The sequence below is a fragment of the Rhineura floridana genome, chromosome 6 (assembly GCF_030035675.1).
Source record: "Rhineura floridana isolate rRhiFlo1 chromosome 6, rRhiFlo1.hap2, whole genome shotgun sequence".
NCBI classification, from domain to species: Eukaryota; Metazoa; Chordata; class Lepidosauria; order Squamata; family Rhineuridae; genus Rhineura; species Rhineura floridana.
In genome coordinates, this window is record NC_084485.1 from 65,818,567 (window position 1) to 65,832,667 (window position 14,101).

Below are 14,101 nucleotides of genomic sequence, written 5' to 3' on the forward strand. Positions count from 1 at the left end.
GAACACCAACAAACATACAAAAATATAATTCTCCATCTTTGGAGATGGCAGGTATTGCCACCACTCACCATATGCTCAGAGGCACATGTTACCAAATTCTTCCAAGCTACACAGGAAGTGGCTTGGACTGTGAAAGACCAACCCAAATTGTGTTTGCATTTTGACAAATGTGTAGGGCAGTCCAATATCTCAGAGAGGAGGTCAGGTCTCCTGCTCCCCTGGTGCATTCACTATAGCTGCCCAATTTCCCTGCTTTTTAAAGTTTGATAGAAATATCTGTGGGCTATAGGTACATTCTTAAACCGCAAGGTTTTTTTGCCTATTAGTGAATTTATCTGTAACAGAATGCTCAAACTACAGCTCCCATGTTTGTTTTCTGGAGAAGCTATGACAATTGATGCTGTGAAGTTCACAACCATGTAAACTTATGTGCAAATGTGTTCATAAAGTGCACAGCAAAGGACACTAAAGATGGAAGCTAGACACTGGAAAAAATCAGGGCCAGCTCAAGACATTTTGCTGCTTGAGGCATAAAACCAGTTCCCCCAGCCTTGTTCCAAATACAGAACTGGGCCAGACTGGCAGTTGAAACCTTGTTGAACACTGGCAATGGGGCAACATCCTCCACCGTACCTGAAAGTGGCAGGCTATCAGAGGGGGGCAAAACTCACATACTGCTGTGTCCTCCAACACCTTGTTGCCATCACCCCAACATCTGCTGCCCAAGGCAGCTGCCTCACTATGCTGATGGTTGGGCCTGGGAAAGATGAACCATTTAGTCAGACATGATGAGATTGTTCTTTATAGTGAACGAAGAAGCTGCTGGTAAAATACTTTTGGATGGAGCTGCAGAGCGACTTAGTAGAGGAGTTTGCTTTATGGATTCATAGCAATCCAGTGGTACCTAGATTTCAGAACATTGCTATTGATGTATCTTATTCTTATGCTAATTTCTCTCTCTCTTCTTATGCAGAATGTGAAGTCCAGACTATTAATCATGCCATCCTGAGCGAAAACACTCTTGATTTTGACCAGTGGGCAACATTACAGAAGTTGTCCACTGCTGGCCATAACATGGCTACCAGTCTTTTGCTACTGAGCCACAAAAGAAGACATAGGACTCTGAAATCCTGCTCTGGATCACCTTGAGGAGAATGCTTTTGGCTTGGCACAACTTTCTGATGCAGAGGTGCATGGCTCAGAGGGCCTAGGTCAGCATGCTCTTCCAGAATCGCAAAGCCCAGCTGTTATTGGTCAACTCCCTAACTTTTGGCTTGGAAGTCTGTCTGGCTGCAGGCATCACCTATGTGCCACCACTCTTGTTGGAAGTGGGAGTGGAGGAGAAGTTCATGACTATGGTTCTGGGTAGGTGGCATTATTATTATTATTATTATTCCATTCTCCATGTGAATTTTAGTGTGGGAGAGAAAAGTCTCCTGGCTGGTTTGACAAGCTGTGAACAGAACAGTAGTCTCTTTATATATAATGCTTGCAACATGCCCATTATGTTTGTGTGTATAGGGAAGGCCTGTATATTGCACGGAACTCAGAATACCTGCCATGCATGTTTGAGAGAGAACTGGACTGAGGTTTTCAGGAATGGTTAATTCATTTTGAGCACCAAACTTGTGGGCTCCAAGGAGTCTGAATTCCAGGAGGTAGTTAAGAGAGCTTTCATTATCCCTTGGAAATGGGCACTTTATCTGTAGTGAAACAGAAACTCTAGATATGGTACATACTGTAATGTATACATACTTAGTGAAACTAGAGTCCTAATTTGCATGTCACAGTAAGCCAAACTGACTTACTGTTCTTCATTAACCATGAGCTGTAGCCAAGGTTTATTCTGGTTTGGATGACACTAAGGTTGCCAGGTCAGAAGCATCCCAAACCCTGAGATTTTGGGACGGGCCCTAGTGATGTCACAGGGGCGGGCCCTAGTGATGTCATTAAGCATGCTACATTAAGCATCAACCACAGTTGCTTAGAGCATACAATTCAAACAAAAACATTTATCTGATTGGAAATTAAGATAGAAATCTTAGCTCAAAGATGGAGCCTGGGTAGGGAACATTTAATCTAGCCTACTTGCTTCTGGCAAGAAGGGTTTAAGTGCCCTCAGGCCAGCCCAGTCACCAAAAGGCCATTGTAGGAAGAAAGGAACTTAGTGTTGTGGAGATGTTAGATGGGAGTACTCAGGAGTAAAGATGGATGCCCCTGAAGGCTGCAATTCTAAAGACACTTACTAAGCCCCATAGAACTCAATAGGACTTACTTCGGAGTAGATATGGTTAGGTTTGTGCTGTTGGTAAAACTTGACTAGGGATCCTCTACAAATATATCCATACCCAAGCAGGGTTGGCAACCCCCTGCCCGTACTGCCCTGCCCGTACCTTTCAACATGGCTGCTCCAAACCTCTTTAGATTTGGCCCTTCACTTCAGAAAGAGGTATGAGAAATGAGTAAGAAGATTCTCTACCCTTTTCTGTCTATCCTGTGGGCTGCTATAAACTCACTTTGACAGCCAACCCAATTCCACTGAGTAATAATTGACAGAGAGAAGACACACATGGTTTGGTCTACCTTCACAGACAGCAGCTTGGGAACAACAGCAGTTGAAGCCACACTTCCCAGTATGTGAATTCTCTTTTACCACTATTGGGCAAGAAACAAACCATCATATAACCAACAAGGTGCATCATCAGTGGGTTTAATGGGGTTGAGCTGAGCACATGGAACCACTGTTGTTGCTTGTATGAATGTAAAGGAATGAGGTTAAAGGTAAATGAAATGCAAATAGAAAAATAAAAATAAAAGACAGCGATGATTTCCTAAATGCAATACCATACCAACCACAATAAGATTCCCATGAGTAAGCAGAAAACCCAGCATTGCAGAACTAGTTAGGATTCCTAACCAAAAACCAAAACTAACAAAATCCTGGCAGCCACTCAGCCAAGATCACAGAAATCCCCATGCAGCACAACCTGACCCCAGGGCTGCAGTTAGTGCAGAATGCTGTGGCATGATTACTGACAAAAGTGAGACTCTATCAGCACATAATCCCTCTGCTCTGAAATCTGCATTGGTTGCTGATTTGCTACCAGGCCAAGTTCAGGGTGTGGTTTCCATGTTACAGGTGCCACATAGTACTTGTTCTGCTCTTGTAAGAAATCAGTGTGGCAGCACCTACGCTGTGGAACTCCTTGCCTATTGACATTAGGAAGACACCTTCATTGTACTCTTTTCAGCACATGCTAAAACATTTTTGTTTAGCAAGTCTACACAGGCAGGTAGAAGTTGTGTTTTTTATCTGTTTTTAACTCATTGTTGGTTTTATTATTTTGAATATTTTAAAATACCTGTCTTTAAATGTTTTTGCCAATAATTTTATTGTTTTAATTCCTTCTGTAAACTGCTTTGAGATTTTTTACAATAAAGTGGTATATAAATGTTGTAAATAAAATACATAAATAAATTTTGGAGTCACTATAGCCCTTCAGCCTCTGTCCAGTTTTAGGAACAAAGGAATCTACTTTATATCAACTCAGGACATTTTATACTATCAAGCTCAGTAGTGGACCTTTTATCTTTCCAAATTGTTCTAAAAATTCTTTAAAATTGCACATCATACCTAGGGCAGATCCACACCATTCATTTAAAGTGCATTTAATACACATTTGAAGCACATGAATCCCACCACAGAATCATGTGAACTGTAGTTTGTTAATGGTGGTGGGAACAATAACTGTGAGGGAGAAACTACACTTCCCAGGATTCTTTAGGGGAAGTCATATAGCATAGTTTCACTTAAAGCTTGGCTGCCACAATTTGCCACATAGAATCATAGAGTTGGAAGGGGCCTTGTAGGCCATCGAGTCCAACCCCCTGCTCACAGCAGGAAATCCACAGCTAGAGCATCTCCCGCAGATAGCTGTCCAGCCTCTGCTTGAAGACATCCAGCAAAGGGAATCCCACCACCTCCCTAGGCAGTCGGTTCCATTGCCGAACTGCCCTTACTGTCAAGAAGTTCCTTCTAATGTCCAATCTGAATCTACGCTCCTGCAACTTAAAACCATTAGACTGCTACAATTTAGCTGCAAAATCATGCTATGTCCTATGTTAGCTAACAAATATCCTGTAGTGGTGCAGTAATATCCAGCTTAGGTCACACACCAAAAGAGCTCTTTAGCCTTGCAAATTTGTCACAAACGTTACTGGTCCAATTAAATATTTGCTACTGCATGTATCTTTCTTCTCTATTTATACCTAAAAAGGAAACTTTTCTAAAAACCAAGATTCCCTACATGGATGTGATCCTGCTATCAGTGAAAGGGGCTGGGTTGTTCCCTTGTACTGCAGCTAGAACACTTGCAGCCAATTGCACAAGGCACTGTGTCTGTGCAGCAATTCTCAGGATCAGGCAACAAGTTGAACTGCTGGTACCATAACCCCCAGAGCAAAAATTACTAACCCAAATTGTGTATGCTCAGACCTTTTATTTATGCAATACATGCTAGGTATAAATACATCAAGTGGAAGCCAGAATAATTTCATACCTTTTGGAATTACAAAAAGAAGAATCAAAATGATGACTGATAGATAAGCAACAGCATGGGTGCCTCCCTGAGCAATTTATGTTCTCTCAGCAATGCTTACTTATAAACTAAATCTTCAAAGTACACTAATTCAGAAAGTGTTTAGGTGTGATTTAAATGACATTTGCACTTATAGGAGTAGGTAATAAACCTATGCAGATGTAGATAATCTTTGTGACTATTAAATACTACATTTTCCAAACAAACATTTAATTAAACACATTCAGAATAAAAGAATCCTACCTTGTAATTTAGTGCTATTTGGCTAGGACAAGTTGTAATTCTTCTCTGGCAATTAACCAAATGGCAAAACTACCTTAGCTTATTAGGATCAAGTCCACAGCAAATGTTGAACTGGTATCCTGAGTGGCCCTTGTTGGAATGCGGGGAGGGGGAAGTGTCGGCATTCAGCACGTGCTTAGAAGAAGGGCCGCCACAATGAAGCCTCTCTCTGTGACAACCCTAGGCAGCAGACGGAGTCACCCCACTCTAGAATAGGGAGGGGCTTCATTGCACCTGCTCAGTGGCCATGGCATGACATAGCGAGGAGTTTGGGCAGTGGCGGCAGAGGAGGGAAGGAAGGAAAAGCCAAAGAAGAACAGAAATGGTGGCACTTCCTCCTTTTCCTCCTCGCCAGCCCTCCCGTCCCTTCCTCCCTCCCTCTGCGCTGGCCCTCCACTGCCAATGTTGCTGGAAGACCAGAACACACATGTGCAGCTGGTCACCACGGCAGAAAACCGGAGATCCAGGGACGGGGTGTGTGATTTGGTTGGAGGGCTGACAGCACCCGCAGAAGCCGGAGTCTCCGGCAGAAAGCCGGAGGGCTGGCAAGGCTAGATGACATACTCAGCATGGCACTAGACTTTAAAAACAGAGTGTGAGCAGCAAACCATTATCTGTCGCTTAACATTATATCTGAACCAGGGATCGTGAATTTGGGGTGGGGAAGCAAAACAGTTTGAAGCCAGGGTTTGTTCTAGGCTTACAAATGTGGTTTGTTTGAGCAAGCCAAACCACAGTCTCTTAATGCTAAGTCATGGATTGTGGTTTGTCACTCCTGCTGGCACTAGGAGACGAGTACAGCAGGAGCAATGTCCACATTCATGGTAAACCATTAACTGATGTGTACTATGATGGCAACATGGGCCTAATAGTTCTCATTAAGATAAAGATGAACAAAGTAGGGTAAATTTGTTAAAACTCAAAAGGAAAACATGCTGTCGCATCTGGCTTCTGACACACACAGAAATACCTTCTTGTTGTTCTAATTCAATGAAGATGTGCACATTTCTCTTTCTTTCTCTTCTGAGAGTATGGTGGGAGATCAAAGCTTGCAGAAAAGCTTACAGATCACCTTACAGTGATTAATTTTTCCTTACTGTAGGCCTGTCTTGCCCTTTTGAGTCCTCTTTAGCCTTAGTTTGGGGGTGTTTGGTTCAGTTTTTATATATTTATTGGGGGGGGGAACAAGACCGCTTATTATTAATCTCCAAGCAGTGTGTATTATACTCCAAGCAGTGTACAGCAAAAGACAATAACATCACCAATATAAAACTCACAACAATAAAAACAGCTTAAAACTATATAAAAAAAGCATAGGATGCTGTATTAAGAGCTAGGAAAAAGCTCGAGCAAAAAGATATGTCCTCAGGAGTTGACTAAAATCCATAACAGATTATACTTTCCATAATACAGAGGGAGGAGAATTCCAAAGTTTAGCTGCAGAATTGGAAAATGCTTATTTCCAGGTTATTGCTATATAGTAATTTGCAGGATGTGGTGCCTCTAATAAAGTCTCCTCAGGTGATCTTAGTCATCTTATGGGTCTACAGAGTGACAGCTACCATCTTGTCAAATTCTTTCCCCCTAAAATGATGTATTTTTCTCCCCTGCTCCTCTGCTTAATTCTAGGGATTGGGCCAGTTCTAGGCCTAGTGTTCGTGCCACTCATTGGTTCTGCCAGCGATCACTGGCATAGTAGCTATGGCCGCCGCCGGCCTTTCATCTGGGTCCTGTGTCTGGGAGTTCTGCTGAGCCTTCTTATCATCCCTCATGCACACCGCTTGGCCAGCCTCATTGCCTTGGATACCCGCTCCCTGGAGATTGCCTTCCTTATCATGGGCATTGGTCTGCTTGACTTCTGTGGCCAGGTCTGCTTCACCCCACTGGAGGCCCTTCTCTCCGATCTCTTCCAAGAGCCTGACAACTGCCGGCAGGCCTTCTCGATGTACTCCTTCATGGTCAGCCTGGGAGGCTGCATTGGATACCTGCTGCCGGCAATTGACTGGGACAGTAGCTTCCTGGCTCCTTACTTGGGGAGGCAGGAGGAATGCCTCTTCAGCCTCCTAACCATCATCTTTCTCAGCTGTGTCTTGGCCACTGCCTTTGTCACAGAGGAGGTGGCAGCTCAGGTAGAAGTATTGGCAGGCCCTGCAATGAAGGATTCCTCCAAGTCCCCACCCCTTGGCCGCTGCTGTTACTGGCTTCCAAATAATTTTTTGAGGGCCAGGCATCTGGTCCAGGCCGTTAGGAATCTTTGTGCCTTGGCCCCACGCCTGCATGGAGTCTGTTGCCGCATCCCCAAGGTAATCCGGCAGCTTTTTGTGGCTGAGTTGTGCAGCTGGATGGCCCTCATGACGTTCATGCTGTTCTACACAGACTTTGTTGGGGAAGGACTGTACCAGGGAGTTCCCAGAGCTGAGCCAGGCACAGAAGCCAGACGACACTACGATGAAGGTAACCTGATTTGGGGTGAGAGAACCTTTTTGTTTCTGTCCTTCCAGTACAGCAGATTTCAATACCCAAACTCTTTAAATTAAGCCTTTGGAAAACTCATTCTCTTACTTCTGATCAATTATGCAAGCAAAGCAGACTTTCATAAAGTTACCTTTGCTGTTTGTTGCAAATTCTTGGTTCTTGCTGAACTTGGAATTCTTTGGGAGGGAGAAAGGAAGTGGAGGGAAAGAGGAATGGGTGGTAGAACGAGGCCAGTTAGTGTCAGTGTGGTCCTGTAATAGTGTTGGCTTTAGATCTGGGAAACCAAGTTCTAAAACCTTCTTATTCAGCAAACCACTGGCAGAATTGCCCTGGATTAGTAATAATCTTTTAGCCTGAATTTCCCCACTGTATTACGAAGGAGTCTTTTTTCCACCCCCAACATCTAAAACAAAGACTAGTTTTTAAAAGATCTGGGAGGCCCATTGGCTTGAACCTGTATAGCAAAGTTAAGGATGGGGGACCCATGGCCCTCCAAATATCCCTGGCCATTGGCCATGTTGGCAGGAGCTGATGGAAGTTGGAGTCTAACGATATCTGAAGGACTACAGTTTCATCGTTCCTTGTGTATGTGATGTGAAAGAGAACAGATTTTGAAAACATATAAACATGTAACCTGCTAGCCATATGCAACTGAAGAGTACCAAGGCAGAGAAAACAGGGCTAAAATAAGCAATTTCATGATAAATTCAAATTTACTTGTTTTTTGCAATGAAAAACTCTAGAAAAATGTAGCAAATAAAATGTTGACCTAGTAAAACTTTATTTTGGTTATATAAATAGTTTATAATTCTTGTGTGTTAAGAGTGTAATGCTCTGTGAAAATGGAATGTATCAGAAATGCAAGATATAATGAAACATTTTTATATATAAAATAAATTTGGCATGAAATCTTCCTGTTCCTCTGCAACAATATTGTGTATGAAATCCAGCCTTTGTTCATGTCCATTTGGGATATGATCAAGGCTGCATTTTATGTGTACCACTGTGGAGGAACAATTTAGGAAATTTGCATTTATTTCATGAAAAGATAAGGCCTGCCTTTATGTTCTATTACATTGAACGATATGGTTTCCAGCTTGATGTACGAAGCCATGTAATGCTGTACTGCAGGAGTGGGGAACTTGTGGCCCTCCAGATGCTGATGGACCACAACTCCTATCATTCCCTGCCACTGGCCATGCTGGCTGGGCTGATGGGCACTGGAATCAACAACATCTGGAAGACCACAGGTTTGCCATCCCTGCTCTGCTGAGTAGCTTTCATTTCTTAACAATTATCCTCTGTTTGTTAAGTATTCAATTACTCAATTGTTAAGTATACAATTACTCAGGTTAATCAATGTGATGGGAATAATATTTGGTGGCCCATGAACAACAAAAACAAAACTTCTTTAAGATTTGAACATGTGACTCAGTTGCTGCAAGACCCTCCTGACTGTGGTTGACACGTGCCATTCCACGTGTACAGATTCCCCCTATGTTGCATGGGCTTTAGCAACATGGCATGGATCTAAGCCAGAGGTAGTCATGTACCACCCTCCATATTTTACTGGACTAAAACTGCCATCATCCCTGGCCATTGGCCATACTGGCTGGGGCTGATGGGAATTGTAGGCCAACATCACCTGCGCTAAGCTTTGACTCCATCCTTCTTAACTTAAAAAGGTGCCTCGATTGTAGGTTTTCTTGAATGCTTCCTGCCAAAGCTTCTTGGCCCCTTGCCTACCTTTTGTTCCAGTATAATAGTTCATCTCAAGGTCTGAGTGACCCAGCTTGAATGTAAGTAATATTTAACATTTATATCCTGGTGGTGGCTTTGATCCCTGCCAAAATTGGAGACTCAATTATGTACAGACAATTATGTCAAATTGTTTTTTGGGAGATACAAAAAGGAAAATCCATGTCTTCAGAGGCCTGTGTCCAGAAAGACAGTCTATAAATTAATAAATAAATGTCTTGGAGGATTTTATAGATGAAAAACTCTTGGCACCAATTTCAGTTTTGCTGTTGCCATTGAATTTGGTCATGCTAGAATGTGGGCAAAATTTGTGATCTCCAGGTCTACAAGTAATCGCTGTTCACAAGTTAACTTGTTGACCACAGTTAACTTCTTAAATGCTGATTTGGGCAGTTTTTGTGAATGTTTAAAAATGAAGGGCTGCTTTATTGAACGTAGGTCATCCGTTCTGCAGAGAAAACAGTCTCCTGGGCTCTGAGTTTACCCTTCCACTGGTATCTAAGCATCTTCAGTTTTGAATGCATTTTATCCTACCCACCTATTAATTATGAAATGGGAACTGCTGTACTGGAACAGTTAAGAAACTCTTCTTCAAAATTAATGGGGACACTTAAAATTTAAAGCTGAACTAGTGCCCAAACCACTGACGCTGTTTAGCTTTATAAGCCTGGCTCTCTTGCTAGTCTGCCTGCTGATTATTCCCCATTTCAACCAATGTACACACATCTCTTCTCAGGAATTCGGATGGGTAGCCTGGGCCTCTTTCTCCAGTGCATCATCTCCATCATCTTCTCAACAATCATGGACCGGATGGTGAAACAGTTTGGGACACGAATGGTCTACCTAGCCAGCGTGGCTTTATTCCCATTGATGGCCTTCATCATGTGCTTCTCTCAGAGTGTTGTCATCGTCACTGTTTCTGCTGCCCTGACAGGCTTCCCTTTCTCAGTGCTGCAGATCCTACCATACACACTGGCATCACTTTATCATCATGAAAAACAGGTGGGGATATGTGTGTGTCAGGGAGGGACGGAGGCAGAGAGGGATAGTAAGTAAAGATATGTGGGATACCTCTGTGAATGAGAAGAAGTGCCACCAGTGTGGGTAAAACAGAGTCCAGACATGCTTGCCTAAAGGGCCTAACAACTACAAAGAAGAGTTTTTTGTCATTTCTCTGAGCCCTTTACAACTTGGGGTAGATCTCCCATATATAATCTCCAGTTTTATTCTGAGTAGCAGTGGTGAAGATGGAATTGCCCAGTGGTTTAAAAGAGAGTGCCTTTTATAACCAAATTATCAATGGCCTGGATCAGAAGGGGGGAGCCTCAGGCCTGGGGGTGAAATCTATCTGGCTCTTGGGATTCTCGCATGTCAGCACCCCTCCCCAGACTATACTATCATTGCCCCTGGTCTGTGCCCTCTTCAAGTGCTTTTGCCTGCCTGCAATGTGTCCTTGAACAGTGATACATGAGAATGACTCTTGCTTGCTTCGATGGAGGATGGAGGGTGTGTGTGTGGAAATCTTTGAATTTTGCATTGCTACAATGTAGCCTACTGTAAAAGATAGGAACAACACCCCTTGTGCCATCCATTTTTTGTCTCTGGCCCCACCCACCATTGGCATATGGCCCCTGGAAGGTTGCCCTCAAGGAAATGAGGCCCTCAGTGTTTAATTGGAAAGGAGGGCCTGCACTACTTTTCTTCCCTGCCACCCTTTCCTATTGCCCAATTTAAATATCCTTTTGGAATTACAAACTTGCCACCAAAAAAACAACAAAACCCAGCCAACCAAAACTTGCTACCTTTTCTCATTATTATAGGATGCAACAGCCCTCAAAGCTGTCTGTCAAAATGGTAATATTTCTGAGAGACATGTAGTGCCCATCTCTGTTCCTTCACCAGTATCTCTTCCTGACAGCCCTTGGTGCTTGCTTCTCCTTTCCCAGTGTGTTACACCCCTTCTGACCAGTCTCTGCTTATTGGTGCTTCCTAACCTTCACCCAGCAAGACCACAATTTCTCAGTGGGAAGAGGGCTACTTTGACATTTTGCAGCCTAGACTACTGGCTGCAGCATGTCATAAGGGGGGGAGGGAGAGAGGGAGCTGAAGGCAAATCTCTGTTGAACTAGGGACCCTTTGATAAATTTCTGGAAGAGCAGCTGTATAAGTTGTAAAGACAATATAAGCTTTTTACACGGGCTGGACTCAGAAGAGACCAAAGGAGGAATGTGTATGTCACCTTGGGTATCTTCAGGCAGAGGGGTGACTTACAAATAAATAATATTGCTGCTGAAAGCTTATGGTATGGTAAGCAACTCTGGTGAAGCATTTTGCTTTGTAGGTCCTGTTTCATATGCCTTTCCCCCTCTTGTACTCTTAAAACTAATCTAGAGTAGCTGCCTGAAATAGTTGAGGGTGTGGAATAATTGGATGTAGGTTTGAAGTGTATTTGGTATGTAGGCTATGAGGTTTGCCATGTGTTTGCCACCCTGGGCTCCAGCTGGGAGGAAGGGCGGGATATAAATCCAATAATAAATAAATAAATAAAATGTGTACACCTTTGATAATTTTGCAGTGGCTTCCTTGCATGGAATAGTGATATAGGCAATGGCATATCTCAAGGGATACTTAAGGCTGAAAACTGCCTTATTTTTGGCATGGGTTTCTATTACCAGTCCAATACTTTCCATGAATGACTACTTTATTTGAGCTCTACCATTTCCTTTTGAAAGTATATGTCAAGGATGGGGAACTTGTGGCCATCCAGATGTTGTTGGACTCCAACTCTCATCAGCTCCAGCCAATGTGACCAGTGGTGAGGGATGATGGGAATTATAGTCCAACAACATCTGCAGGGCTGTGGCTTTCCCATCCCTGGCTTATGTCTGTAAGATAGAGTTGGGGAAGCTGTGGCCCTCCAGATGTTGTTTTACTACAACTACCATCAACCCCATTCAGTTAGGAATTATGGGAGTTGGAAGTTCAACAACATCTGGAGGGCCTAAGTGCTCTGGTATCTTGACTTGTTTGTTTCCCTGTATGTTATAGTTTTTAGAAGAAGCAATGTATTCCCATGCAAACAGCGGTAATGCAAATTCATCCCTAGGGCTAGGAAGCTTCTAGAAATCAAACTATGGAGGCAGAAGGCTGGCTGAGATGTGAGAGGATAGTTTCATCTGATTTATGGAACAATTACTAGTAAAAAGACCCTATTGTACAAAGCTCCCTGATTTTTCAATAAATTCAACCAGTAAGGTACAGCAAGAAGTATAAGAGAATGTAGCTTTTTTTTCTTTGAGAAATTAACTATCAGTGCCAAAAAAATAACACCTCATGTAGGTTTCCAATCCTGTGACTTCATACCACTCTCATTCCTGGCCTGATACTATACAGAGCAGTGGTTCCCAACCTTTATGAGTACGGGACCCCCTTTATAAGCTCAAAAATTTTTGTGACCACACCCCCGAGATGTCAAGGCCCAGAAAAAAATTGGAAGAAATCAGAAAAAAAAACCTTTCCCCCCCCAAAGCCTTTCTTTTTTCTCCCCCAAAAAATGAATTATGGAATGTTTTATTTTAGCATGATGAATAAAATATTTCACTGAATCTTGGTCCCCCCTTTTTCTCAGCTCTTTTTATGGGAATGGATGCTTTATGTTTGCTTGACACTGTGGAGGACTAACGGAGACATAAATAATTTTCTTTATTATTAATGTTGATGGTTTCTTGTTTTTTTTAAAAAAATGTTTTTTTGCCTGCTCCTCATAAACTGGCAAAATGAAAGAGGTTCCTTATAGTTCAGGAGCTTATAGCTCCATTTTTTACAAAAAAAGTAAAATTTTTAAAAAGTAAATACAATTCGTAATAATTGTTTGAATAAAATGTACTTTTAATATACCAAATGTGATAGTTTTCTGCCAGACCAACTTGTACATAATTACATTTTATGTTCCTGAAGTAACAAAGTTACTTTCAATCTGTAAAAAGTGCTAATACTGCATTTTTCAATTTTTCTGAAAATTTCATTTTTTTTCCCCCAAAAAAACCCGGGAAAAGAACCTGTTTTTTTCCATGGTTTCAAAATTTCCAGAAATCTTACATCTCTACCCCCCGCCCCGCACACTATTTGTAATTTTAGCCTCTGTTAATTTAAAAAATGGTGCTTGGCAAAATCACATCTCTAAATATCCCTTTCCATAAAAAGCTCCCTGAAGACAGGGAGGTGTCGCTTTCTTTTCTTAATGCAAAGGTTCATCAGATTGGTATCCCCCTCCCCCCCCACACACATAGTGTGAAGATGTACAGTCCTGTCTCCCAACACTAGGTTCAAATCCCCACCTTGGGCCAGACAGTCTCTCACATGGTTGGTGTAAGGATAAAATGGGAAGGGGGAATGTTCACCAACTTGAGCAACTTGGAGGAAAGGTGGGATATAAATACAGTAATAAAATACATCCCAGGTTGGGAAACCACTGATATAGAGGACTTTTCTTTCTTTTTTAAAAAAGGTATAGATTAAACTTTAACAAGGAGTGTTTAACTGACTCCTATAGGGATTGATTTAATATGTGTAGACTCTTTAGAGTACAGCAGCTCAGCTCATACATTCATATCTGGCTTGTCACCATCGTTTGAAAACATGCCAGACTATTTCAAATGGAAAATCAATCCTTCGATAATCCAGTGTTTTAATAATTGTCACTATATTACATGATTATCGTAATCCAGTGTTTAATTGTCACTGTATTGCATTATAATATGATAACATGTTGCCGTATTGCCTAATTGTCACTGTATTACATGATGCAATTACAGTATGGCATCTTGTCCAAGTTGTGCTAGTGGCAGGTGCTCCCCCTTCCCCTTCCTTAGTTACACTACTGTGTGATCTCCCTCTTGGGAGGGTATTACTGCTCTAAGCTTTTTTTCTCTCCTTTGCCTCTTGTCAATCCTTTGTGTCTCCTTCCTATTTTTTTTTTGCTTCTCCTC

General features: G+C 42.3%; 1 protein-coding gene across 1 annotated transcript in view; it reads left to right on the forward strand.

The window, feature by feature from the left end:
- SLC45A3 (solute carrier family 45 member 3) overlaps positions 1 to 14,101 on the forward strand; it is a 71,068-nt gene that overhangs the window by 50,330 nt on the left and 6,637 nt on the right. Inside the window, exons 2-4 of the mRNA XM_061632140.1 lie at positions 974 to 1,365; positions 6,510 to 7,349; positions 9,850 to 10,115. Coding sequence (XP_061488124.1) covers positions 1,218 to 1,365; positions 6,510 to 7,349; positions 9,850 to 10,115 — 1,254 coding nt within the window. The 5' untranslated portion in view covers positions 974 to 1,217. The remainder of the gene's footprint in view (positions 1 to 973; positions 1,366 to 6,509; positions 7,350 to 9,849; positions 10,116 to 14,101) is intronic.